The sequence below is a fragment of the Alligator mississippiensis genome, chromosome 3, assembly GCF_030867095.1.
Source record: "Alligator mississippiensis isolate rAllMis1 chromosome 3, rAllMis1, whole genome shotgun sequence".
NCBI classification, from domain to species: Eukaryota; Metazoa; Chordata; order Crocodylia; family Alligatoridae; genus Alligator; species Alligator mississippiensis.
In genome coordinates, this window is record NC_081826.1 from 157,282,569 (window position 1) to 157,308,674 (window position 26,106).

The window sequence follows — 26,106 nt, forward strand, 5'->3', positions numbered from 1 at the left end:
AGGATACCACCTGGGCCAGCTGATATAGTAAGAGGAGCAGGGAGAATCAGCTTTTTGCAGGCAAAATTTGTGGTATCAGACTTCATTTATTATTCCTTTCTAGCAGCCTGAGGGGCAGTGCCTACATTGAACTGATGTGCTAAAAAAATACTCCAGCAGTCAGTGTGGGATTAAGTGGGATTTAAGTCACTATGGGCAGGGGATAGATAAGATAAAGGGAAAGTAAACAGATTAGGGGAAGGGTTTCTACAGGGCAGGATGACAGAGGGATTCAATACAGAGATATACATAGGGCTCTAGCCCACAGTCCACAATACAGTTCTTCAGGTATCAGACATAGAAGTAGGTGAGAGAGAGAGAAGCAGAATCTAGGGCTCCCCCACGCCAGACACTAATTCCAGCTCCAGCTACATTACAGAGGTGTTTTGTTAGCTCAAGTCATTCTGCTAATGCCTCAGACTCCATGTCTGCCCTCTCTGTGATTCAGAAATGAACCCTGTGGCTCCCATCTCAGTTTCTTCAGGTAGTGTCAATCACCACACTATTTGGCTTCCTCTGCTGCCTATTTCTACACAAAGGTTTTACCTGAAAGGTTGGCCTTGCTTTTAGAACTTGCAATACTGAAAGGCAGCTTCTTTTCCCCTCCTTCTCACCCCCAGCATTGCCCTGATCCTTCTTATGCAAAATGTGCTCCTGTTCAGAAGTGTGAGGCAAGATAGTTTCTGTCCTCAACCCTCCCTCTGGGCTACATAGAAGACTGCACATTGTATAAACCAGCAGGAGTCACAGACTAGTAGATGGAGAGCTAAGAATATACAAAATAGACTCTGGTGCTGGGTTTTTAGGCCAGATTCAGAGTGATCCCATGTCCCTGTGCATCAGAGAAGCTTGGAGCAGATGTAACACCCAATATCACATCTCACTGACTCTTGTACCCACAGGTCTAAGCCTTTCCAGAACCACCATATACCAAATTAAGATCTTAATTCTACCCTCTTCACCTTGCAGAGTACAGGCTTCTGTCATTCCCCATTTATCACACTGCCTTCCTCCTGCACTCCAGCATTACAAACATTCACAACTTGCAGTGTGAGATGGAAGATAGGTAAAGGCAAACACAGGACAGCAGATTGAAGAGGCAGAATTCAAGTAACAGGGCATGGTCTAACATGTGGCCATTATTGTAGAGGTAGAGTACATGCCTGTGAGTAGGGAAGAGGGTTTATGTAGTTTGAATCCTTTAGCCATCAGTTTTATTTCTAGAAGTCTATTCACTTAGCAGCTGTAACTGATTTTGTGACAACAGCACTGGTAGGGGATGGCACATTATTGAAAGCCAGTCCTTGAAAGTGAAAATGCCATACAAAGACCAAAACTGCATTTAATGGTAAGTAGGTAGAACCTTAATTTTTTCTATAAGTTAAATATAAAACAAGCAAAGCTGCATCAAAACTTGCTGATGTATTTTCAAGGAGTGTGATTTTATAACTTTGCAACTGGGAAAAACTGCCCTAGTTCTTCTATTATCTAGTTATGCCATTTAAGACTATTCTTACCCAGGCTAAAGGGAAAAATGAAATGCAGACACTGTGCAATAACATAGCATATTTGACTTGGTAAGTCATTTCAGCTGCCACTGCTAGTGAGTAATGACTTGAAGATTACACTGTTTTTTATCCTCAAGACATAAATACCACAAGTGGGAGGAATACAGCTTGGAAGTACAAAACCTTTATTGTCTGTGTTCTGAATAGATTGTGTTCATGCCTGATTAGGTTATATTGATGAAGATCAGTTTTTAGCTTGGGTGAAGACCCTTCCCCAGCAAACATTGATGTCAGTGCTTCACTTTCCAATCATACCTTCCAACATCACTCATCTTAAGGAGCAAGAACCTTCTTTTCCTTCCGTAAGTAGGCTTTTAAATTTCACCCCTTATTGAAAACACACCCACATGAAAGAGCAGAAATGGTGGTAAATAAACTCTTTTTTAATGCAAAGTTTTATTTTACATAAAATTTAGTGCTTTGTGGAAAACAACTGTATCAGGCCCAGATTTTTAGAAGTGACTAATGACTGAAGTACCCAGCTTGACACCTGGACACAGGGCATGGGGCTGCAGCCTGGCCAGATCCAATGCCTGGCAGCAGTGAGGGCGGGGGCAGCGGCAGCACAGAGTTGTGCCTTGCCCCACTGTCAGCATTTACACATCACCTATGGTTTGAGGTACATTGAAGTGACGACATTTTCAGACGGCAGGGAATTCCACACTTTCATTGGGCCAGATTCTTTCTGTGTCTCAGGTTGCATGCCCACAGAGGGACACGCTGACTTGAAGACCCTGGTACAAGTCCTGTGTGATGTCACTTTTCAGCAGGGGAGTTGTGCTTTAGCTACAAACATCCATATGAAGAACAAAGAAGCACCAGCTTCTTGGTCCACACTGCTTCTTTATTTCAGCTTCTGCTCCAAGAGTTTCTCCATTCTCCCATTCAAAAATTCATCTGAAGTTCTCCAACAGCATCAGAAAGGTTAAGGACACAGCCTCTGCTACAGGCCTTCATAGTAAGCAGGACCAACCCCAGGTCTCCTAACCCCTGTCTGCACCAGGTGGCCTAGCCTATTACCCTCAGCACTGCTTTCCCAATCATCTAGATTGGGAAACTATCAAGAAGCCAACTATCAGGGCTTCTAGATGTGTATATACCTATGCCTCTGGCTCTCTCAGCAACTTAGCCCCTTCCGAACATGAGATACTTTGCTGGGCTTAAGCCAGAGTCCACACTCCCCTTCACAAGCCCTAGTGTTTCTCTATAGAGGGCCAAGTCCTATCTTTTTTGTCTTAACTGTGGTATATGGCCAATCACTGATGCTTTCAGCTTATATTTTACCCTGATCATAAAAAGTGGCAGTTGCTCTATAGCCAAATAATTAATCCTCCGTTATTGTCTAGGTATAGAGCCTATGCACCTCCTTCAAGGGCATGTCTGTTCTCCTCTAGCAGAATGTGTGTCTTCCTCTCTGATAGCATCCTTTATGTCTTTTTAGGAGTTAGTGGACACATCTATTTGAGATGTTTACTGCAGAGTAGGCTAATTAGCTCTGCAGTAAATGTCTTGCATCTACATGTGTGGCCCTCATTAGGAAACTAATCAACTCTGCAACAGGGTAGTACTTGTAAATAAAAGTACTATCCTATTGTGGAGTGTTTTACTCTACAGCAGCACAAGTGTAGATGTTGACATGACTGCCTGGGGCATGACGGTGCCTGACAGCTAGCCCTGCACTGGAGCAGCCTCATGCCCCAGCCAGCCCCTCCACACCACGTTGAGCCAGGTCGGAATAGCCCCAGGCTGGCAGGCTGACACCCCAGACCCTCTACCTTCCAGGGTTGCTCCGACCCAGCTCAGTGTGCTGGGGTTCTGGGTGCATGCGTAAATGCAGTGCCCTGAAACAATAAACTCTGGCACAATGTGCCCGATTTTTTTGATTTGCTCCATAGCACATGTAGACTTGCCCAGTGTGGGCTAGTGGTTTGTGTACTAGTCTAAGACTCAAGAGACCTTCATTGTACTCCCAGCTCTATTACTGACCCACTGTGTGACTTTGGGCATGTTGCTTATCTTCCCTGTTTCCCTTGGTCTATTTGGATTGCAAACTCTGGGGTAAGGATCATCTTTTCCTGTTCAGTGTGATATGGTGTCAAGCACCAGGTGGCCTCCAAATGCTTTTGCTTCTTGAGATATGGACCTAGTGCTAATGCTCTTTTCCTCCATGTGCAAATGTTCTTTGGCAACCTTGTTGGGTGACCTGTGTGCGGTCCCTGAGAGGAGAACACACCTTTCTTGGAAAATCAATGCTGACTATTATATTTGAGAATCTCTTTTGAAATCAGGGTGCTTTGTGCCCATGATTAATGTGTCAAAAGGTTTGTTTGTGGGATTTTATAGCACAGCGATGCCCAACACAGGCCAGATAAGTGGTGCAGGACTGGTTCACAGGCCTGAAATTCAGCAGCAGGGGAGCAGTGGCAGTATTAATTGCTCCTCCATGGGCTGGATCTGGCTTGCAGGCCATAGACTGAGCACCAGTGTTATAGTATGTAGCCATATTAGATTAAATATACTTGATATCACCTGCTCTCCTAAACTAAGCAGTCCTTGACCTGGATAGTACACAGACCACTTTGGAATCCCAGATGCTGTGCACATAAACCAAGGGGTTGTTGCCAAATACTTGGTGAGTACTAGACTATAAGAACTGAATGAGTGGTGCAACTTCATTTCACCCCAGCATTGCTGGTGGGTGACAGTGGGGAAGGAAGAGTAGTAGCCCATATTGCTGAGCCTATAGCAGTGATATTGTCCAGGGGAGTAGGGACCTTGCTCAAACTTCATTGATATTAATGGCCAAAGGCCACAAGCTTTGAAGGGGTCTTTAAATGCCTTTAAGTGTTGGCCATCCTTATGACATCTAAGGATGCCAACTAAAGAAAAGCCTCTTTCTCATTTTGTTTTCCTAGACAGCTGTGCATTTCAAAGACAGATCACACCTGTGTGACAGGCAGCTCTTGCAGGTTGCAACAGAGATGTCTTCAAAGAGAAGAGATTGGAGGCTCTTAGCAAACAGCCTTGGGTTTTTGGAGAAGGACTGTTCCCGCCTGGAGCATGAACATTCAGAGGTAAAGAGCCAGGTAAGAACTGGAAATGTATCACCCTCTTTCCTGATTTGTATTTCCTCTGGTGTAAAAGAGGGCAGGGGCCAGACATTTGAAATTGTAAGTTCCTTGGGGCAGCAACTGAACCTAGCTATATAGAATGTCAGTAACAGAGGCTGGGATCAGACAGAAACATAGTAACGGGTGTAAACTAGTTGAGAGTGGATTTAGGTTAGATATTAGGAAGACATTTTTCACAGTAAGGGTGGCCAGGATCTGGAATGGGCTTCCAAGAGAGGTGGTGCTATCACCTAGCTTGGAGGTCTTCAAAAGGAGGTTAGATAGTCACCTGGCTGGGGTCATCTGTCCTCGGTCCTCTTTCCTGCCAGGGGCAGGGGGTCAGACACAATGATCCATTGTGGTCCCTTCCGACTCTACAATCTATGAATCTATGAATAAGGACCAGCATCTGATAGGTGAGGTCAGACAAACTCAGACTGGAAATAAAACACAGATTTTTAAACAGGGAAGGTAATTAACTCTCGAAAGAAATTACAAAAGTTTGTGGTGGTTTCTCTGTCACTGGCAATTTTTGAAACAGGACAGGATATTTTCCCAAAACCCATGCTCTAGTCCAGACAGGAATTAACTTGGGGAAATCCTATGGCCTGGGATATACAGGACGTTGAACTAGATGGTTCTCTTGGCCTTAGAATACATGAATCTGAATCTAGAGTCAGAGGTAACTGGTGAGGCAGATTTGAAGTCATTGGAATAGAATTAGTGGGAGGCAACATCTTTGTTAGATCTGGCTGGGGTCTACGCTCACATTACCGTGGCTGTCTGACCAAGGGTAGAACCATAAACCTTGCATCTCATTTAACATACAGATCCTGGCATTGTTGCAGATTTGGCAAAAGATGAGTCAGGAGGCTCCTCTTCCTGTCCTGCAGACAGCGCTGAGACAGAGTGGTAATGCAGACATTTGCAATGAAGTATTTAGCTTGAATTTCTGAAGGCATCATGTGAATAGTGTGCAAACTGGAGAGGAACCAGATCAGCTAATTTCAAACAGCTGCTCAAACTCATGGTCCTTTTTCCTTGGAAGAGCAAACATTTGTAAGGCAGCCACATTTGGATTTGCTGGCTGAGCTTTTCAAAATTGCACGTGGGATTTGAGTGTCCATTAGTTGTAATGGGAACCTGGCATCCAAATCTCTTAGAGGGGTTTGAAAAGTGAGCACAGTCTTTATATTAGCTAGGACAGAAGTTACACATAAACTTGTTTAAGTGATCAGAAACTGGTTTAAACCAATAACAGAACAGAAGCTCAGTGGACATAAACCAGTTTCAAAATGGCTGAAAATGGTTTAAGATAAATCTGGTTGTATGCAGTATCAGACTTAACTGATTTGGGTCAACTGGTTTATGAAACTTCTGTCCCAGATCCCTTCCTGGTTCAAGTTAAATCACAGTCCCCCAGCATCCCAGCATGCTCTGCAGCCCTGGGCTGGGCTGTACTGTCTGCTTCAGGGAGCAGGGCTGGCCCCACCCCTCTGCTCCCTAGCTGGAGCAGTGAGGGCTGGCTGACAAGAGGGTGAGGGGGGTGGGTAAGGCTGGCTGGGGATGCAGCCCAGTCTTGGGGCAGCAGGGAACTACTATGGGTGTGCAAAGCAGGCCCTATTCAATTTGTATTCGGCTCGAATCAGGGACAGTGATTCGATTTGTTGATTTGGATCACTATCCCCGATTCAATTCGGCTGAATCCGAATCTGAAGATTCAATGCTGATTCAGAGAATCAGTGATTTGGACACAGATACAGCTTTAAATGTTTTTTCTACATACCTCAAGGTACCAGCATGGCTTGCGAACGCTGTGATGCCGGGGCATATGGAGCGTCCCACAGGAGTGTGTGTGTGGGGGGGACCCCCATGTGCTCAGCAATGAACCCAGAATTGGATTGGAAATGCTTCCGATCCACTTTCGGGTCCACCAGGGAGTGCAAGGGGAGGGCCCCGTCCCCTCCCCCCGCCTTGGCAAGCGGCCATGGGAGGACCCCAGGTGCCCCCCCCAGACCCAGGAGGCACCAGTCATCGGGCTGGGGGGCACATGAGAGCCCCCCCAGTGCACTCCCTGGTGGATCTGGAAGTGGACTGGGAGTGCTTCTGGTTCACTTCTTGGTCTGCTACCAAGCATGCTAGGGAGCCCCCCATACTTCTGTGGGATGCTCCATGTGCCCCAGCATCGCAGCATTGACAAGCTGCCTGCTACCTAGAGGTATGTAGAAAAAATGTTTAAAGCTGTGTCTATGTCCGAATCACCAAATCTTTCCGAATCTCTGTGAATCCATTTGAAGGGTTCCAATTCAATTCGGAGAGATTAAAGGGTTCTCTGATTTGATTTGGATTTGGAGATTCAGCCACCGAATCAGGCCAAATCTCTGCTGAATTGAATCAGGGACCGAAGCTTCACACAGCCCTAGGGACTACCACCCAGGCAAATTCTGGCTGGGGTCTAGGGCCAGGGTGGGGGGGTTAAACACCCTATTCCCTGCTCAAACTTGATGCTGGCTGCAACTGTGGACTACAAATCCCAGAGGCACCTGGAAGCAGGAAGAGCAAGTGATGAGCAGAGTCCTGCTGCTGTAATTCTGAATTATAAATCCCAGAGACCTCAGGGACATCAGGAAGAGAAAGTGAATGCAGGGTCAGAAGGCCATGCTCTAGTGCCCCCCAGCTCTTGGCTGTAAGTCACTGCAGGCATGTGGCTGCATTTCCTGTATCAAAGGTAAATGTATGTTCACTTCTGCTTCAATTTAATCTGTGCCACTTAGACTAACCTGCAAAGACTGAATTGATTCAGCCTCAGGCTTTTTGACTGTCTACCTAACCATTAAATGTCAGTTTTCCATTTAATAAAGCAAAGTAGTGTTATGCATTCGTTTCTATTCATACACTGAAAGAGTCAGTTTTACCAATGGCAATATATGCCCCATTTGATTTTCACAGTGCACTTTGGTTCTTTATAGTTTGAAAAGTGAGCCCTAAGCTGGAAAAATGCACCTGAAGCAACAGTAAATCTACTTCTGATTTGGGACCCTGTAGGCAACAGTGTGCATTGTCCCTCACTAAAAACTCTGCTTCATTTTCTTTCAGACCACATTTCACTTTTTAAAAATAATTCAAGGCTTATTGAAGAGTCAGATTTTTTGTTAAACTATAAACTCATCTAGAAGTTTGAGAAGAGAAATAACACCCCTTCTTCCCCTTTCTTCCTTATTCTCCTGCATCGCCTCAATGGATCTTGACTCATGTGGTTAGCGATAAGTCAATGCTGGGTAGATAGGTATGTGCAGTCAGTGGGAGGAGACAAGGAACAGGCTGAGTTAAATTTACCAGCCTAAGTCCATCTCCCTTGTCATGGAGTCTGAGGCTAGGAACAGACATTATACATAAGCCGGTTTAAGTGATCAGAAACTAGTTTAAACCTGTAACAGAACAGATGTTCAGTGCACATGAACCAGTTTGAAAATGGCTGAAACTGATTTGAGATAAACTTGGTTGAATGTAGTATCCGACTTAACTTATTTGGGTCAAACTGGTTTATGCAATGTCTGTCCCAGACCCCTTCCTGGTTTAATTTAAATCAGAGCCCCCCAACATCCCAGATGCTTTGCATCCCTGGGTGGGTTTCTGCTTTAGAGCAGGGCTGGCCCCACCCCTCTGCTCCCTGGCTGGAGCTCCAGCAGAGACTGCAGGCACAGTGGCATCTGTCTGGCTTCCTCCTGCTCCCTCACCCCACTCCCTGCTCAAGCAAGGGTTTTCCCCCTCCCCTCTCCCACAGCATGGATGTAGCCAATATGTGGTATGCTAGCTAATGCTGAGAGGGGTCTGTGTAAGGCAGGCAGGACAACAGCAGAGAGGACAGTGGCCACTTAGGTCTTTTTGGAGCTAATCAACAGGTAGCTGGTAATGTTCCTCCATTCCTTCCTTGGAAAAAGTTATTTAAGAAGAGCTTGAACTGATGAGAGAGGCTTTTGTTTTATTTTAGTGGGGTGCTAAATGCTGTGTTACTCCCTGTGTAACTCCCTGCTGGCTCCCTCCCTGGTCAGGAGCAGTGAGTTAGGGGGGAAAGGACCCCTCTCTAATCAGAGGTCCTGCTGGAGCTTGGCCATGCCCCACCCCCTCAGCTCAGCACTGTAGAAGGGAAGGGAGGGCTGCTGTAGCACCCCCCAGCTTCTAGCCTGAACCACTGCAGGCATGTGTCTGCATTTCTTCAGTCCAGAGGGAATGTCTGTGCAGTTATGAACTGGTTCAGCCTAGCCAGGTTAAACTAACCTGCAAAGATTGAATCAATTCAGGTTCAGGCTTTTTGAATATCTGTCCCTAGCCTGAGTGTAAGAAGTCAGGTAAATTTGCAGGTTATAGACTAACTAAATCAGAGAGAGATATATAGCATAAGCTTTTGTGAGCCCAATTTTGCTTTTTTTTATTTCAAAGGCCAAATCAGCTCCAAATTCTATCAGGCAAAACCCAGTAGTCAAGTTCCAACTTTTGACAGTAGAACTCAGTCATTCAAGTCCATGTGGCTCTACCACTGGGCAAGTATCCTCCTTCCCAGACTTATCAGTCTGGGGCTTCAGATACTCCCAAAATCTGTGGTCAACGTCCTACATGCAAGCCCAGGAATGCTGGGGTTCAGATTCCCACTAGTCTTGCTTGCTCTTCACCAAAATGCCAGGGAGCAAGCCAGGAGGAAAGCAAGAAAGCAGTCCCCCATTACCACAAAATTGTATAGTCAAGTCTCCTGCATTGTTCACTTCATCAGATGCTGACCTTAAAACAAAGGATGCTGTGAAGGGACATGCACAGAGCACTGTATAAAATGGAGGGAGTGATTTGAATACAAAAGGCAGAAAGGGAGGGAGGGATGGGAATTTGAACCACCTTGAATAGGAAACTGCAGAACAAGAAATCAGCAACAGACTAGATTGTGTTAAGTATGGGCTAAACAGAGACTATGGATTCTTATCCCATTACCTAGATTACCTTTTGTGACCCTTCTGTTCCCATAGGCTTATTACTTGCTTGTTTGCACTACTTCTCCCCTTCTTGCCTCTCCCTTCCTACCTTTTATATTCAAATCACTCTCTCCATTTTATAAATTGCTCTGTGCTTGTCCTTTCACAGTATCTGAAGACATGATCTTGAGCTGATAAAACCTGTAGCAGGCCAATAGGGGGCACTCCTGCATTGAGCCACCCACTTCATTGCACCTGACCACCTTCCAGGCTCCGAGTGCCTCCCTGGGGGCACCTCACATTTGGCCGACCCCCTTCCTGGAGCACACCCGCTAGCCTGGGGGTAACACTGCCACCACCCAGGGATGGGCTTGATTCTGACTCTGTGCACCCTGGGAAACACAGGCCTAGTAGCCCTCGAGGGTATTTGATTCAATTCAAGAACTTGGGATGCTTCCCTCAGTTGGAAGCACAAGTAGTGGTCTCCCTTAGTCAGTTGAACCAAAGGGACCCCAAGGCATAATCTAGACCCACTCCCAATAAGTCTCCCATGCTAGGTACAAAGCAGAACTTTATTGGTTACAAGGGGTAGGGTTGGAATGGGGTACAGGGTAGAGCAATATCAGAGAAATCTCATAGAGCCAACTGGCATGGCTGGGTAGCCTTTGATCACGGATCTGAGTTACTGCAAGCTATATGTCTAGTTAGCTCTCAGGTAGCTGACTCACAAGTATCATCCAGAGGCAGGTGGAGATTCCCTACGGAGGCAGGCAGTTCCTTGATCATGAGTTTTGAGAGAGAGAGCAAGTTTCAGATGGTTCAGCTCTTCTTTCTCCCTGAGTCTTCCTCATGGCTGCTGCCCCCTCCTCCTGGGCAGTCCTTCTTATATAGCCCTTATGACCTCATTTATCTGGTCCAATGGAGGCCAGCACCTGTTGGCTGCCAGCCAACCAATTTGAAATGCATCACTAGTTGCTGGGCAGACTGGCAGTTCCTAGCTCCTCAGGGAACAAGCCCCTCACCCAGGTATGTGATACCAGTCACACGTAGGCAGAGGGAGCAGGTTTCCCCCCTCCCTCAGGAATGTATCCAGCGCAGGTTACCTAAAGAGATAGGTTAAGGTGTGTACCTTCTGCAGGGCCCATCTTAACCAAATTGTCACAGAGCAGAATTTCAGGGGAGAAACAAAGGTGGTCTTCTGCCACAAAACCTATGTTATATATCTTTCTGATTTAGTCAGTCTGTGGGTGCAGATCTACCCTGTCTTCTGCCTGACTTCAGACTGACATGGCTGACTAACTGTCTCTAAAAGTAATCCTCTGTTGCTCCCTAAACAAGCTTAGGTGTGCTCCATGTGCTCCCAGGCCTGCAAGACAGGTGGAGAAAATGACTTAGGAGCCAGCCTGAACAGCTAGGAGTGGCCTTGAGGGTATGCCTCAGCACTGCTCAGCCTCTCCATATCAGGAGGGGGCATAACAGGGTTTATTTCGAGAAGTGGGCTGAAATCAAATGATTGTCCCACTCTCAGACCAGGTCTGGGTCTACAGTTCCCTGGTACTAATCATAATATCCCCAGAAATACTGACCTGGGGTCAGTGGTGGCAGTTCATTTCCCTCTGGGAGCCAATGACCAAACAGCCATGTTAAAGCAAAGTATTTTATTTAGCACTTCACAGAAAAAAAAGACCTTAAAAACAATAAGCAGACTGTATGCATGCCCAGCTTTTCAGATGTCCATCCACTTTCTACATGAAGATCGAGACATTCTGAAGTTTCTAATAAACCCCTTGAGACTGCAAGGCTCTGATTGGTATAACTTGGTCACCCACTTCAGTCTCACAGCTTTGGAGGGCATGACTTTCAATCCTGCTCAGCCTTTTCATTGCTCTTTTCTGCAGTCCAAATCAAACCTATGATCTATTAACTGCCAGCAAAACAGGACTTGCTACTTTGTTGGAGATGGGGTGGCTGGTGGTCTTGCAAACACATGTTGAAATGTTCTTACCTGGGAAACCGTTTTCTTCCTGGCAACAGTCACCACTGAATTAAAGCTATATAGCCATATCATAAGTACGCTCCTAACCCAAAATAGTCATGCCGACTATCTCAGTGACTAGATAATATATAATATTCATAGACTTGCTATGTACTAAAATGTTCACCACATGCTCAGCCTAAGTATTGATCTGGTCCTGGGAAAGGAATATATCAGTGGTAGATGACTGAGTTCTAGAACAAGGTGGGATCTAGGAGGGAATCATGGATCCCTCAGGCATGTTTCCTTGGGCTTATCCTAGGATTTGCTATCCCACATTGCACTGAAACCCTACACAAGTTCCAAAGCTGAAATTACTGTAATTTGCTTTACAGTAGCCTTCCTTTAGAACCTAGTTTGGTAAAAGATAAGGACCCTCCCTTGAAGGGCCTTCCATTGAAGTCATCAGTTTTAATTGTTGCACAACTTCATCCTTGCAAGGCATATTGCTTTGGGTACATGTAACTGTGGCACAGCACTTACATTCATGAGCCAACTCCTTCCTCTCTGCTGAGGGGAACAGGACTGTAGCTCTCTGGCTGAGTGCATAAAGCATTACCTCTCACTCCCAGAGCAGAATATTCTTCTTTCTGCTGCATTTACCCAGCTTTGCTCAACTAGCTGGTGCTGTTTCTGCTGCTCTGGATTAGTTTAACTGGAGGGACAGGGGATGAAATTTGCTTCTGTGCAGTGGTGGTGGTAAATCATTATGTAGGACTTCACTGTAAAACAGACCTGTGCTGATGCTGTGCATCAGGGTGAGATTTGTTCAGGATGTATACAGCTAATGCCGTGACTCAATTATAATACAATAGCCCTCTCCAGGTAGATATAGGGCTTTCAGTCTTCATCTGTCCAAATCACTCTCCTTGTTTGTGTGTGTGTGTTATGGATTCACTGTTTAGCAGAAATCCTTTACAAGTGCATCAGTGACTAAAGACTGCTTTCTTGATGGAGAAAGGGTTTAGGTTGGAAATAGCAATGGGGAAAAATACCAGTGAAATTTAAACTAATTTTATTTCCAATTGGCAATGCTTGTGGTCACAAAACCAATCAACCAGAGCTCTAGTAAATCCATTGCTATTAAAAGCACTGACTGCACCCATGGAGCCTGCAGCAACTATAGCTGGCATGCAAAACTAGAGAGCTTTGACACAGAGCTAAGCAGTGCAAGTAAAGAAGATTCTTGATGCCTGGCAGTAGATGTTTTTCAGCTTCTGTCCAGAAAACTGTGCTGCTTGGGACATTACCAGCAGGTCAATATAACATCAAATGCCCCACAATGCCTAGCTTATATAAACAAGGACCAAATGCTCTGAAACTTGTTACTTTTCCATGTGAGATTGCCCAGTGCTGTCCTCATGCCCTGCAGAACCACTGCTATAGTGTGCAGTGTTTGAGATTGTCATTGGAGTGTTTTTGGTCTCCAGGTAGGGGTCATTAAGCGTTCACGGTATTGGGCTGAATTAACCCAGCTCAGGCCTTGTTGGTGGACAGTTGATGGAGGTGGCCTTGCCTAGGTGGTTCAAACAGAACATCATTAAACAAAGTCATTTGGATGGACTCCTTGTCCACCTCTGCCTGCTTAAATCTAGGCCAGAATGGAGCGATGTGATCACCCAGGCTGAACCTCTACACAAACACAGACCCTTGTTCTGTGGTTCTGGTTCCCCAGGCACTCCCTACTCAACCAAGCGCTTACCAGTAAGTATGTGCTTGAGTCTTACTGACTTCCATGTGAAACATTTATATACTCATGAATGCTTTGCGGAATCAGGGCCTTACTTCAGTGGAGTGATTATCCAGCAAGATGGAAACTGAAGTCTGGAGATATTTTTCTCCCTGTGAATCTGTTATGGCTTCTACTTCTTTGCCATCTTGGCAGTATAGTTTCCCTCTCAGAGCCACAGATTGCATCTGGGCTCCACTGTCATTTGGTGCCAGGAAACCCCAGAGAGCTGAGAAGAGATATTGCCTTTTCTGTTGCAATCTGAGACCAGCCAGCTTTCCTGAGACAGAGAATGCATTTTTCAAAAACAATAAAGGTTCCTAAAAAGGAAAAAAAAACTTACAGCGATGCCTTTTATACAAAGCTAACATTGATACTGTTCAAAAAGCAATTGATACGAAGCACAAATGAATTTTAAGGAAAGCACAGTTGCTTAGCATAGGGATTTATGCTAATGGAATTAGACTCCTGTTGAAAACTAACAAAACACCCATGGAAACCTCTCTCTCTCACTCTCTCTCTCCTTCTCAATCTCTCATTATCTCTCTCTCTCTCACACACACACACACACACACACACAGCCTCTTCATTTCTAACATAATGTTAAGGGTTGTAGCATCTCTTTCACTGCAATATTAGTGCAAAGGTGTACATCAGTTTTATTTCTCTGGGATAGCATTTATTTTCCTGAACTTAAATGACGTTTTGCTTTCATTAGTTTTGCAGTAGTAGACAGTCTGGTCTCCTTTCCTCTGAATCATTTGCCATGCCTCCTGTTAGAGAGCTGACTCCGTTTGGTGGCTCAGCACTTGGGATCTTTGCCTCTGTTTCCAACTGAAGGTTTGGTTTTCTAGTGGGGATTACAAGTAGTTGATCTCCATAAATTGATTCTTGCTTTCTGACACCAGGTGGCACTCCAGTGCTGGACAAATGTTGCCTTAACCAGCTTCCAAAGCAGGGTATTCTTTTGAACTCATGGGCTACTTCTTTCATATCAACTTTGCTGCCTAAAGTAGCACTTTTGATTCCTTCTGGCAAAGGCTCTTCTTCTGGAATATCATGTGGACCTGTCATGTGATTCTCAGGATCTGGTCCAGCATCTCTCCCGTTGTATTGATTTAGTCCAAAGATTTGGGCAAACACACTGTTTCCATCTCCCCTTGTATTACTTTCAAAGTAAAGTGGATTTCTAGTTGGGTCTGGTCCCTTTTTGGGGCTTCCTTGTTTCTTATTCTGGCCCAATGCATTTTTTGAGCATGGCATATCCCTTTCCTGATCTCGTGTTCCATCTTCAAAGTTTTCTGCATTTTCTCCTGGGCTTTTCTCAAGCCGCAGTGAACAGTTTTTTTGACCAGACTGAATAGCAGCTGGGTATGCAACATGCCTAGCATGCTTTGAGTGACTGCCTTCAGGAGGCTTGTGTTCCCATGTGGAAGGTCTCAACTGCAAAGAGTAATCCAGTGATGCCAAGGGGTCTTCCTTTGGCACTGGAGAATTCCCAGCACAGCACAAGCGGCTGGAGGAAGGGAATGCTGTAATCCCTCTAAAGTTTGGTGGGTATCCCTTGGAGTGCGGGGTACGTTCTGTCTGTACTGGTGACCCCATTTCTGGATCCCGGGGACTTCTTGTTAAAAACTGTGATCTGCCTGGATGAGGTGGAGGGTTGAAGTTCTGTGGCAAGGGGTTTGTTTCCTGGTCCCATGGGATGCTCCCTCTAGGACCAAACTCTCTTTTTAAATGATACGGGATGTTTTCTGTTTGCCTTGGGGGCCCTACTTTATAAAGAGGGTAATTATCTTCTGGGGCCCAGGGGCTGATTTCATTGTAAGGGAAATATCTCCCCTGGTCTTTAGAGTACTGGAAATAAACCTCCTGCTCTGCTGGATTGCTTGGAAGGTATTGTGGGTTTCCATATTGCCCGGCCGGGCTGCCTTCTGCCTCAGGCAATGGCTGCTCCTGGTCCCATGTCCTTTGTCCAGGGTAAGAGTCAGGTCCTAGCTGATCAAAGGGATCATTTTCATAATGGGGACCTCCTTCCCTTTGACTTGAATCGAGAGGATACAGGGGGTTTCCACGTTGTCCTGCTGGGCTCACAGGAGAGTTTTCCCATGCACTGCCCTGAGAGAAATGGGGAATTCCCTTTTGGTTAAAGGAATTGTATTCAGGGTAGGAAACACTTCCCCTTTGGCCAAACAAGGCACCTGGTGGATATGTTGAGGATTCATGCAGCCCTGCTTCAAAAGGTGGGGAATTCTGCTGGTGCCTCCACATCTTGCTTCCTGATAAAGGAAAGTGTTCTCTTTCAGGATATGAAGGGTTAACTGCCTGTTTCTCCCAGTCCCGCTGGCTGGCTTCTGGTGTAGATGGATGTCTCCTTGCATCCAAGAATACTCCCTTTGGAGTGGCTTGGCTGGTCAGCTGCAGCCCAGAAGCAGGGATTCTACTAGCATCGTCCTGTGAATGCTGTGTGTGCTCGTTTGTTCCTACGGTGTTAAAGGTAGGAGCCGGAGGTTTGCTGTCAGGAAGGATGATACCTTTCTTGTAGCCAGCTCTGTTATTGCTGTAAGAGGGTGCATTTTGCCGCTGGCTCAAGGGATGTGTGTCAGGGAAAGGTGGTCTCTGTCTTTGGCCTGCTGCCCTCTTCCCATGCTGTTGGAATTCGGATCCTGATGGACCATGTCTTGGGTTTAGTGCTGGGTAATTGCTGGGTCTGCTCTGGAGGTCTCCTCTTCGATTGGTTTGAATCGGGGAATTGTCTGGAGGGCCTTTACGGTATAATGAGTTTTCTGAGGGAGTGGAGGGATTAACCATGGAGGCAGATGCTCTGTGCCTGGCAGCACCTTGATCCAGAGAGCTCCTGTATCCCTGGGAATACTCTCTATGGCCAAAAGAACCATGCCCAAACATTTGCTGCCGGTTTGCAGGAAAACGTTGAATAATGTCAAGAGTTGGAGCATTCCTCCTGGCATTTGGCTGCTCAGGCCCATTCTGTGGCACTCCCTCACTGCCTGGCTCCTGCGGGCTGGAGATATTAACTGTAGGAGAAGGTGTGGTCTCATTCACACCAGCTGGCTTGTTCTCAGGGTTTTGGGAAGGGGTCCCGTTCTCTCCAGCACTGACCCCAGGGTGGGTTGCATTCCCTCCTTGGTCCCCTCCTTGGCTGGGGGGACTGGGTGTGGTCGTGCTAACAACTGGGACAGTGGCATTTGGGACAGGGGCTGCTGCAGGACTCTCTTCTTTGGGGGCTTCTTTCTCAGGTTTGGGTTTGTCATACTCATGTTCAAACATTTCCTCTGAGTAATAGGGGGGCCTCTGTCCAAGCCCTTGAAAGAAGTATCCATAGTAAGGATTCTGAGGGGAGAAAAGGAAAATTGATTGATTTTAAAAATAATCAGTGTCCACTGGTTAAAAATAAGTCTTTTTTGCTCTTATGCATATATGCTTCATCTGCAGGCTTAAGCGGTTGATTGCTCAAACAGTCAATGACCTGCCCCCTGCTGTCTGGTGGTGAAGTGCAGTAATAGCAGCCTGGATTTTGAGTTGTCCTAGGATAAACTGCCCATCTGTTTATTACATTTGCTGGTGTGATTTATATTGGTGCACAAATCATGCAAAGCAAATAAACCCCCTCAGAGACTGTCCCTTGGGTAATCCTCCCCTAAAGTAAAGAAGGCTTTAACTTTGCAGCTTCCAGCAGCCTTTCTAAATGGGGACATGCTAGTGGTTTGTTATATTTACCCCTCCTTCTTCATTGCTGATAGGTGGCTGTCCAAACCCTGGAGGCATTTGCTGGGAAAATACAAAAGCAAAACAGTTCCCCTTACATTTTATCAGCATAGACCAATTAGCAAAGCCAACAAATATATCTAGGGGGTTCATGAATTCCAGGTCAGAAGATCATAAAAATCTAATAAATGGAGATCTCCCACACTAAATATAATAGCTCCTAATGTTTGTCTAATGTCTCACAACCCTGACATTGACAGTGTGCTGGACTGGAGGACTCAAATTGCTATAGAGCTTTTGCAGTTCTACCCAGCTGTAACATTTTCAGAAGGAAAATAAGACTGGAGAAAACTATTCACATGGCATAGTGCGCAACAGGGAGACACTGCAGGGTTAATCACTTACATTTCAGCAGCATCAAGCAGGAATCTCTATAACTTACTTCAGCACTAATGGCTTGATGGGTGGGGGGTGCTACTTGGCATAATTGGATAGAGAGCCTTCTGCCTTGAGAGCAGGTTGCTGTGATCAGAATTCATTATCCTGTGACAGCTGCTAGGCAGCTGTGTGCCAGTTTCCCAGTGAACAATTAGCCATGCCAGCACAAGTGATCCTCCCTCTCAGCAAAGTAGATAGGTCACAGACTAAATGGGTATAAAGAGCAAAGCACACCCTGGCCCTTAGATGACTTCCTTTAAAAAATAAAATAAAAGACAGTTTAGCAGTACTAGAAATGCCCTTAAATAAAGCATCTTACTCTGTGTTGTGGGTTCAGCTGTGGTAAGAAGCCTCCCTGGTTGTAAATCTGCAGACAGAAGGAAAATAGACACATCATTCTAATGAAAGACCATTGCTTGGGGGTGCGGTGTTGGCAGCAACAAAGATACCAGAGAAAATTTCAAAATCTTGGTACCAACACCCTGGCCACCAATTTTTATAAGAGTAAGCAAGCTATTTACATAAAACTATTGTTCAGCTTTTGTTAACTAGATGTCACAGTGGATTGATGGAAACAGTGCACTGTGTGGGTATGTCCCCAGTCTATGAACAACAAAGAATTAGAACTCACCTGTGGGATGTGCCAAGGTTGCTGCTGATAAGGAAAATGTGCATTACTATAGGGAAAATACACCTGGCAGGGAGAAAAAGGAAGTGAAGAAGCATCTTAAAGTATATTTCAAATGAAACAAAAAAGCAGACTTCTGGTGGGCATAGGTGCCAACTTTTATTTTTGGCGGGGAAGCAAAAACGAAGCCCCTGCCCCCTGGCAGCACAACTACAGCAGACCTGAAAGGAGCCCATGGAGGGCAGGCACAGATGCAGGCTCCCACCCCGCTGCCCTCCCCACAGGAGTCCTGTGCCGGCTGTGCCATCATGGCGAGGCACCCTCTGACCACCTGGCAGCAGTGGGGGCACATCTCCGTGCCACCACCCCTGCTACTACTGGACAGGCACAGTGTGCTTCGCCATGGTGCACAGCCCTTGCGGGGCTTCCAAGAGGAAGGCAGCAGGGCAGGGAGCCAGGAGCCCACAATGGATATCCCACATCTACCCCCACCCCACACACAAACCTGGAGGTCATGTGCCCCTCCATTGTCCCCTCCCCAGAAGTGCACACAGCAGCAGAGAGCTTCCCCCCACCCTGCCCTCTGGATGAGCCACCTGTGGCTCTGTTCCACTCCCCACCCTGGCCCCAGGCCCCATGCACTGCCCTGGCTGGGCAGCATCCCTAACCCTAGTCCCTGCTGCATTCCCTCCCACCCTCAGTCTGTCCCCCCACATAGACTTACCTGGGGGAGCAGCTCTCCACCACTGCCGGGGGCTGTATTCCTGGCCATGTGTGTACACACGCACATGATGCCCCTGCCACCTGCTCCCCACAGCTCCTTGCAGGCTGGAACTCTGCCAGCCTGCAAGGGGAAACCCACCGTTTCCCACATTTTTCTGCCGTGAATGGAAAACCCAGATCCCTGCATGATGCTAGGAATCCGGGACAAATGCTGTCATGTAGCCCGGGACCAGGACTTGATGTTCTCATTTCAGGACTGCCCCACCCAATTAGGGACCGGTGGTCACCCTACCCTCTTCCCAAGGGGAACCGGGGTTTTTGGGCCCCCACATACTTGGTGCCTGTGCTAGTGGGACTTGTGTTCCTGGTGCTGGAGAGGCCAGTGCTGCATGGAAGTGCTACTCAGGCTAAAGGCAGCTGTGTTACATTGTTTGTAAGTGGTCATGGGCAGAAACCATCTTTTAGCTTTGTGTCTGCATGAAACAGTGGGGCCCTCATCCATGACATGGGCTTCTAGGTGCTACAGCAGCTGGAAAACTTAGCTTTTTTTCCCATTAAAATATCAGGACAAAAATGTCTGGGTTAGTCATTTTGTTTGTATAAGGGGCATGTAAACTAGAACCCAAAATTCAGAATAACTTGTGGGAATTCTGCTGCATGCACAGCATAACTGAATTCATCCAACCCATTATTTTTTGCAGCAGTGGAAGTAAAAATGTGGCATTTAGCTCCTGCAGAGATACAGACACCAGCTTTTCCCCTTAGGGAAACGACACCTTTTTGATCACTGAAGCCAAAGATTGTGGGTCTGAATCCTATGTACAGTCGTATCTTTTCTCCCCACCCTAGCAAGGTGAGAGGAATTCATTTGTGCCTGCTGAGACCTATCACTGCGTCAGAACTTGGTTAAAAGCACTTTCTGCTAAGTACGTACAGGTAGAAGAGAAGGAGGCGGTCTCAGCTGCCCACTACATCAGGTCAACTTCGTGTTTTAAGCACAGCTCTGAGCTACACCACCCCTAGGGCAGTAGGAGGAGGCCATATCTCAGAGGCATGCCTTGAGTCACAACTCCTTCCTTGCCTTGGGCAACAACTTAACACCCTGCCTCTGCCACGTTAGCTGTGCTTGCTGGTGTGTTGGATGGGGTGGGACAAGGCTTCATTGCTCCCAGTTTGGTCCATCCCCTGACCCTTGCTTCAGCAATGCAAGCAGCAGCCTTGCAGGAAGCCCTGTGAGCTCACTCCCAGGTCATGTTCCCCCAGTGGCACACGAGCCCAGCCCAGCTCCAGTGCCCTGTGTCATTCTAAACACTGGAGAAAAGCCAATTGATCGGTGTCACAAGTTCTCCTGCTCCTCTTCTCTGGCTCCCAGAAGAGCAGCGAGCTACACAAAACAATAGGTGCTACTGAAATCCTTCACCAAAGAATGAGACTAAGAGTGGGTGCCCCACCTCCCATCCTCCCCTTTCTTCATGCAGCTGTGCACTCACAACAAAGCAAGTCCATTAATATCCTTGATAGCAGTGACAAGCATGTGCCTGCCCCGGCCACTCTTCAGCTCTGAGTACTTACCTGGGGCGATAGCTGTTTTTCCTCATTGCGGGGCTGTGCTGGGGGCTGAGAATGAGAAGGATGTGCTGGCTGAGTTGGGGGGGGCTGCTTTTGCGGCTTTTGTGGCTTTGGCTTTGCTGGTTGCTGGGACGGCTGCAGCCGGGGTTGTGGTCGAGGCTGTGGCTGGGGCTGTGGCCTGCTGGGCTGTGGCGAACGTTGAGCTTGTCGAGGTTTTTGCTGGGGCTGAATGGCAGGGGGTTGTACTGGTTTCTGTTGCTGCCACAAGTAGAGCTGCTGCTGAGGCCATACTGGCTGCTGCTGGAAGATCTGTGGGTAGCTGGAGCCATAGCCATAAAAGGGATTCATCTATAAAAGAGTTTCAAAGGCTGTATTTAGTGGGCAGTGCTATGAGACAGTCCTGCTGTGAGGCACACATAAGCCATGTGGACACTACAGGCATCTTTCTGTCTCTCTCTCTAACAGTTTAGACCACTCCTCAGCTTGTGAGATAAGCTTGCTGGGAACTTGTTTTCCCATTCAACAGACATCTGAGATTTCAAAAATGTCCCTGTCCTAAGGTGAGGAAGATTTTTAAACTAAAAAATCAAACAGACCCCGCATCCCCAAGAATAAGACCTGCCCCAGAATAGCCAGTTGACCAGTGGTCAGTTCGTTCTCTTCCGCTAGGGTAGATGAAGTTTCCAGTCTGCTCTACATAAAGTAGGGCACCGATCTGAACTTATGCCCATCCCTCAGAGGTATCCTAAGTACTGCGGTCGCTTTTGTTTTTGGTGGGGGAGTGAGGTTAATGATTTTCTTTCTCCCTTGCTTTGGCCACACATTCTATTATGGACACAAGAAATGTTTCCCAATGAAAGTCTGGTTGAATCATGCACATTTCCATCTAACATGCAGCTATTATGTCAAACTTCTTGACTCCGATTTTCCGTTTGCTTCTGTCACCTGTAAATGCGGTCTCCTTGCCAGGTTCCTGGAGTTACATGTGATATAAAGAGAGAAAGTTACTTATATATGTACGTGTGTGTGTGTGTGTGTGTGTGTGTGTGTGTGTGTGTGTGTGTGTTACATAAATACACTCACACATACACATATTTACACATAGCTATATCTATATCTATATCTATGTCTTCACACACATAAGAAAGTTTCTATTCTTATATCACACGAGAAACCAGGAGCTGGGGCTCCAGCTAGAAAACTATACCTTAATGTGCACTTGGAAAGGAAACTGAGTTTACAAATGGCAGAAGCAAAGGAAGGTCCAAGTCTTGAAGTTTGATATAAGAGCTGCACATTTAGACCTTGTGAGCTACCCCAAATACAGGAAAGGGTGAGCAGGAGAAGCATCAGGGGCTGATACATGCTGCATAGAACCCTCAAAACCCAGCAAAGAAGAAACTTACGGCGGGTGAGTTCATGTAGGCATATTGGCCATACTGCATCATCTGTGAGCAAACAAATCCTACATTAATCCAACTGCAATTTCCACCAATTAAATGATAACCCAACACCAAAATGTAACATTTCACTTCATCAGTTGGGGCCAAATCCTTCCCACTTTGGGATTCCTGAAGCCTGCCTGAAGCCAAAAAGGGGTGATCTAGAAGGAGAGGGAGTGCCCTGTCCAAGGGGGCTTCTACCAAACTTCTTGTTCCTCTTGTATGTCCAGCATCTATATGGTCTTCCTATTAACCCCACCTCCACTACTGCTCTGCCTGAGAGGTGGACACTCTGTGTCCCGCATCTGCCGAAATCCTCATCCATAAGTGTGTCTTCTTTCTCCATCGATATTGTGTCTCCATTCCTGGTGTCCTCACCATATCTGAGCTCACTGAACAGGCATGGTTATACTTGGAGTATGCTCAGAACACTGTTTCCATTTCAAATGAACTCTGCACCACCCTTTCCATCAAACAATTCTACCAATTTTCCTTTCCATTTAGGACCAATCCCAGCTTTCTACTGGTACATTTCAGGCAGTAGATCTGATCCCCTCTCCCCCCCCCTCCCCCCTGCCCCCGCATTATCTAAAATAGCTTATTGCAAATTACTCTGGGAGGGAGAGGCTTTTGTAGTCACCTTGACTTTCTTTTAGAACATTTGGATAGTAAATGAAATTTAAATATACAAAAAAATAATTTAAAATCTTTTGATTAAGGGATTTTCAAAAGTACCAAATGACTTTGCACCGTGCAAACTCTACCATGGAAAATGAAAATTCCACACTAAAAAAATAACCAGTGATATTTTTTAATCATCCCTGCTTAGGAAAAAAAAGGCTGCAGTCATCTTTCCTCTCTTACACAAGGGATCTGGTCCTACCATATTGTTTCATTTTCCAGAACCCTTCATGAAAAATCACCAGATAGCCACATGAGCTGAACTCACTAAGTGGGATCCATGTCTAAGCAGCCTAGTGGAGCCCAGAGCAACTACCGCAGCTGACATCTCTGCAGTTTACCTTGACCAAAACATCAGAGAAAATGAGTGCTTCCTGATCCCAACACTTGCTTTTCTATGAGCTAAAGCTGAGTATAATCAGTGGAAAGACTGATTTTAACAGTATTTGCCTAACTCTCTGTGGGCGCATCTACATGTTCATTAATATGCAGTAATTATGGTGCATTAGGTTTTGTACCTGTAATGACAGGTACAAATGTAATGTGCCATAGTCAGTGTTGCTGTGCATTAGCACAGATGAATGCTTTTTAAGTGACGTTAATGTGCATTAGATTAAACCTACTGCACATTAGCATGGTTTTTGCCAGCCACACTAATGCACAGTAAAATTAGTCTTCTGCGCATTAAGCATCTTGTGTAGATGCACCCTGTAAGCAGATATAGAATATGTCCTCAGAATGTAGCTGCAGCAGTTGTAATGAGAAACGTATTTACCTCTTCACTCTTGCTTCCAAATCCAGCCTTACGGGGCAAGCGCATCTGCAATGAAGGAGATGATGATGAAGATATAAAAAAATTAATCAGTGTTCACTTATGACAACTTAAAGAAATCAGAGGAGCTGCTTGGAACAAGGCCAATATATTTTGTAAAAAAAATTAAAAAGAAATGCAAATTGTTTATTCCAGTTGATAGCCTTTCCTCATTTTTTCCTCTTTAGCCAAAAAAAATTTTTTTAAATAAAAAATCAGTGCACTTTTAATGTTTTGTTTGTGGGATATAGACCCCTTCCTCTTGCTAGGCATTTATTTATTTATTTATTTTACTTTTGCTTTTTTCCACTGAAAGAAAAAGGGAGAAAATAGAATAGAAATTTAAACAATATGAAAAAAATAGTTCTCCTTCCCCATCCCCTCCATTTGAAACCAACAGTATTTTCTAAAGATTTATGACATTTTTCATTTTCAAAATTTGCAGGAAGAAATCCATAGCAATCATGGAAAGTGTGGCTGGAAAGAACCTCAAGAGATTATGTAACCTAACCGTGTGCTCACTGGTGCACACAAACTCTCCTTAAAAGATTGTTGTTCAACTTGCTCTTAAAAACCTCCAGTAATGGAGACTGCAGCATTTCCTTTGACAAGAGTCTTTTCACCATGAACATTCTCCTGCTTTCTGAAAGGCATTTTTTGTCCATCAAAAAAAAATTCCAAGCAGCTCTAAAAATCAAAAATAAATTATTCTAATGCTCACCGGCACTGCTATAGACATGCCAAAGAGGCACAGGAACTGGAGGAACATCTTCACCTTTTATACCTAAAAAGAAATGACAGTAGTAAACAATTCACGGCCCTTAGGCAATCTGCAATGCTCACTGCCCCCTGCTAGCAGCTAGCCTGCATAAGAACTTTGTGCATTCCTCAAAGGAATGTAGAAAAAGAAAAGTGGAAAACTAGGGCTAACGGAGGGACTAAAATTGAGGCAGGTTAAATGACCGTTCACACACATCAACTCACCTGGTTATGCTTAGGTATTTTAGGTAACTGGTCCTTTAATGGGGGGTTTCAGTTTTACATGGGGAAAATTTACATTCCACCAGATTTCAGAAGTAAAAAAATGGACTTTGTGGTGTGGTATCAGCAAAGTGCTTCTGTTTTGGAAGGATGTAGAATCAACTGAATGGACTGACAGTTCCTCTAAAAAGCAAAAAAAGTATAAGGCAAGCAAGTGCATAAAATGTTTCAAAGTCTTTAAGAAGTCTTTAAAGAATAATTTAACCCAGCATTTTTAGCATGAAAATCTGAAATTGCAAAAGGGGGAGCACAGGACACAGTTAATTTGTGGATCCAATATTACAGCTGTTAGTTTCATGTGAACATGGGATATATTATTCGCATCTTAAGTCCACTTGCACTACACGTTTTTAATGACCATAGAAATATCTAACAATGAATAATGTTTCATTGTTTATTGAACAATGAAATATCTAACTGTATAACAAAGATATTTGCTTTTCAAAACATGTCTGCTTTTCTACAGCCAAAATTGACAAATGGCAGCTGATTCCAGCCCTACTGAGAGTGAATTAAAATGAATATCATCTCTTAAATGACATTCTGTTGTAAACCCTACTAATTCAAGGTAGACTATATAATTTCATAGACATTAGGGCTGGAACGGACCTCATAAGATCATCAGGTCCAGCCCCTGCCCAAAGGGCAGGAAGTCAGCAAGGGTCAAAGGATCCCAGCAAGAAAAACATCCAAATGTTAATGCATTCATTTTAGCCATTTTGTAATTATTATTTTTTTGCTCTTGAATATACAGGCTTCCAAATTTTAAAAGTTTGAAGGAATTGTTTAAAAAAGAAATGAATTACCTTTGAATCTTAGACAGATCTCATGTAACCTTAGCTGGGAGGTGGGGGAATGAATACTCCAGATCTTAAAATCCAGATCATTTCCTCTCTGTTCAAAACCTATTGGCAAGGCTACATTTAAACACTATTCCAAATTTGCAGGGACCAATCAACAGCCAGATAGATGTTTCAGACATCACTCTAGGTTTTAGGCTAACATCTGATACAGTGTATGATTTAGAATGTGTTATTATGTGAGTTATCAAATCGAAGTCTCTTATTATGTTTAATAACAAGTCCCAAAAATCAGCTTAGAGCAGTAACATTCAAACGATGCAGGTCCTCCTAAAAGTTGTAACCATGTAAAGCACTCTGATGTAAAATGCCTTTATTTAATTTGGCAGTAAAATAAAAAGACATGTAATAGTGTTGCATACAAACACAGACGTTTCTGAGTAAGCTGGTAGATCAGGGTGGGCAAAACATGGCCTGCGGGCTGGATCTGGTCCACCAAGGGATTTTGTCTGGCTCACAACAGGTCCCTCGGTCCTGCCCAGCCCAGGTGCAGGGGGCAGCCTGGGCCATGGCAGGTGTGGCCAGTCCTGCCACCCCTGGGAGTGCAGCAGGGCTGGGACAGTGCAGTGGCTGGACTCATTTCCTGGCAGCCTCAGTGGCCCTGGACACCACTGCACGGGCACCCCAGCATGTTCACCCTGCACCCACCACCAGGTACAAGACCCATATGGACAGGGCATATGGCCAGGCAGCTGGGATGAGGCTGCAGGCAGGCAGAGATTGGTGTTTGGAAGAAGGACAGGGC

The 26,106-nt window shown here is 45.5% G+C and overlaps 2 protein-coding genes across 5 annotated transcripts in view; one reads left to right on the top strand and one right to left on the bottom strand.

Annotated features, from left to right (window-relative positions):
• The window catches only part of LOC109283970 (uncharacterized), a 70,560-nt gene extending 64,033 nt beyond the window's left edge, over positions 1–6,527 (top strand). The window contains exons 5-7 of the mRNA XM_059723487.1: positions 1,776–1,909; positions 4,523–4,693; positions 5,548–6,527. Coding sequence (XP_059579470.1) covers positions 1,776–1,909; positions 4,523–4,693; positions 5,548–5,673 — 431 coding nt within the window. The 3' untranslated portion in view covers positions 5,674–6,527. The remainder of the gene's footprint in view (positions 1–1,775; positions 1,910–4,522; positions 4,694–5,547) is intronic.
• A 4,794-nt stretch (positions 6,528–11,321) lies between these two features.
• On the bottom strand, positions 11,322–25,389 carry ENAM (enamelin). Of its 4 annotated transcripts, XM_019490830.2 has the most exons (10): positions 25,308–25,381; positions 24,445–24,624; positions 24,182–24,244; positions 23,425–23,469; positions 21,933–21,974; positions 20,530–20,874; positions 18,238–18,300; positions 17,926–17,973; positions 17,181–17,231; positions 11,322–16,793 (listed from the first exon to the last, which is right to left on the bottom strand). In XM_019490830.2, exons 3-10 carry the CDS (start codon positions 24,227–24,229, stop codon positions 14,157–14,159), a joined length of 3,279 nt encoding a protein of 1,092 aa, XP_019346375.1. In that variant the 5' UTR covers positions 24,230–24,244; positions 24,445–24,624; positions 25,308–25,381; the 3' UTR covers positions 11,322–14,156. The 4 variants fall into 4 exon arrangements, with proteins under 4 accessions (XP_019346375.1, XP_019346377.1, XP_019346376.1 ...); XM_019490832.2 differs by lacking the exon at positions 24,445–24,624 and having other exon boundaries at positions 18,238–18,258; positions 25,308–25,389; XM_019490831.2 differs by lacking the exon at positions 24,445–24,624 and having other exon boundaries at positions 18,238–18,261; positions 25,308–25,389.
• Positions 25,390–26,106: the final 717 nt, after the last annotated feature.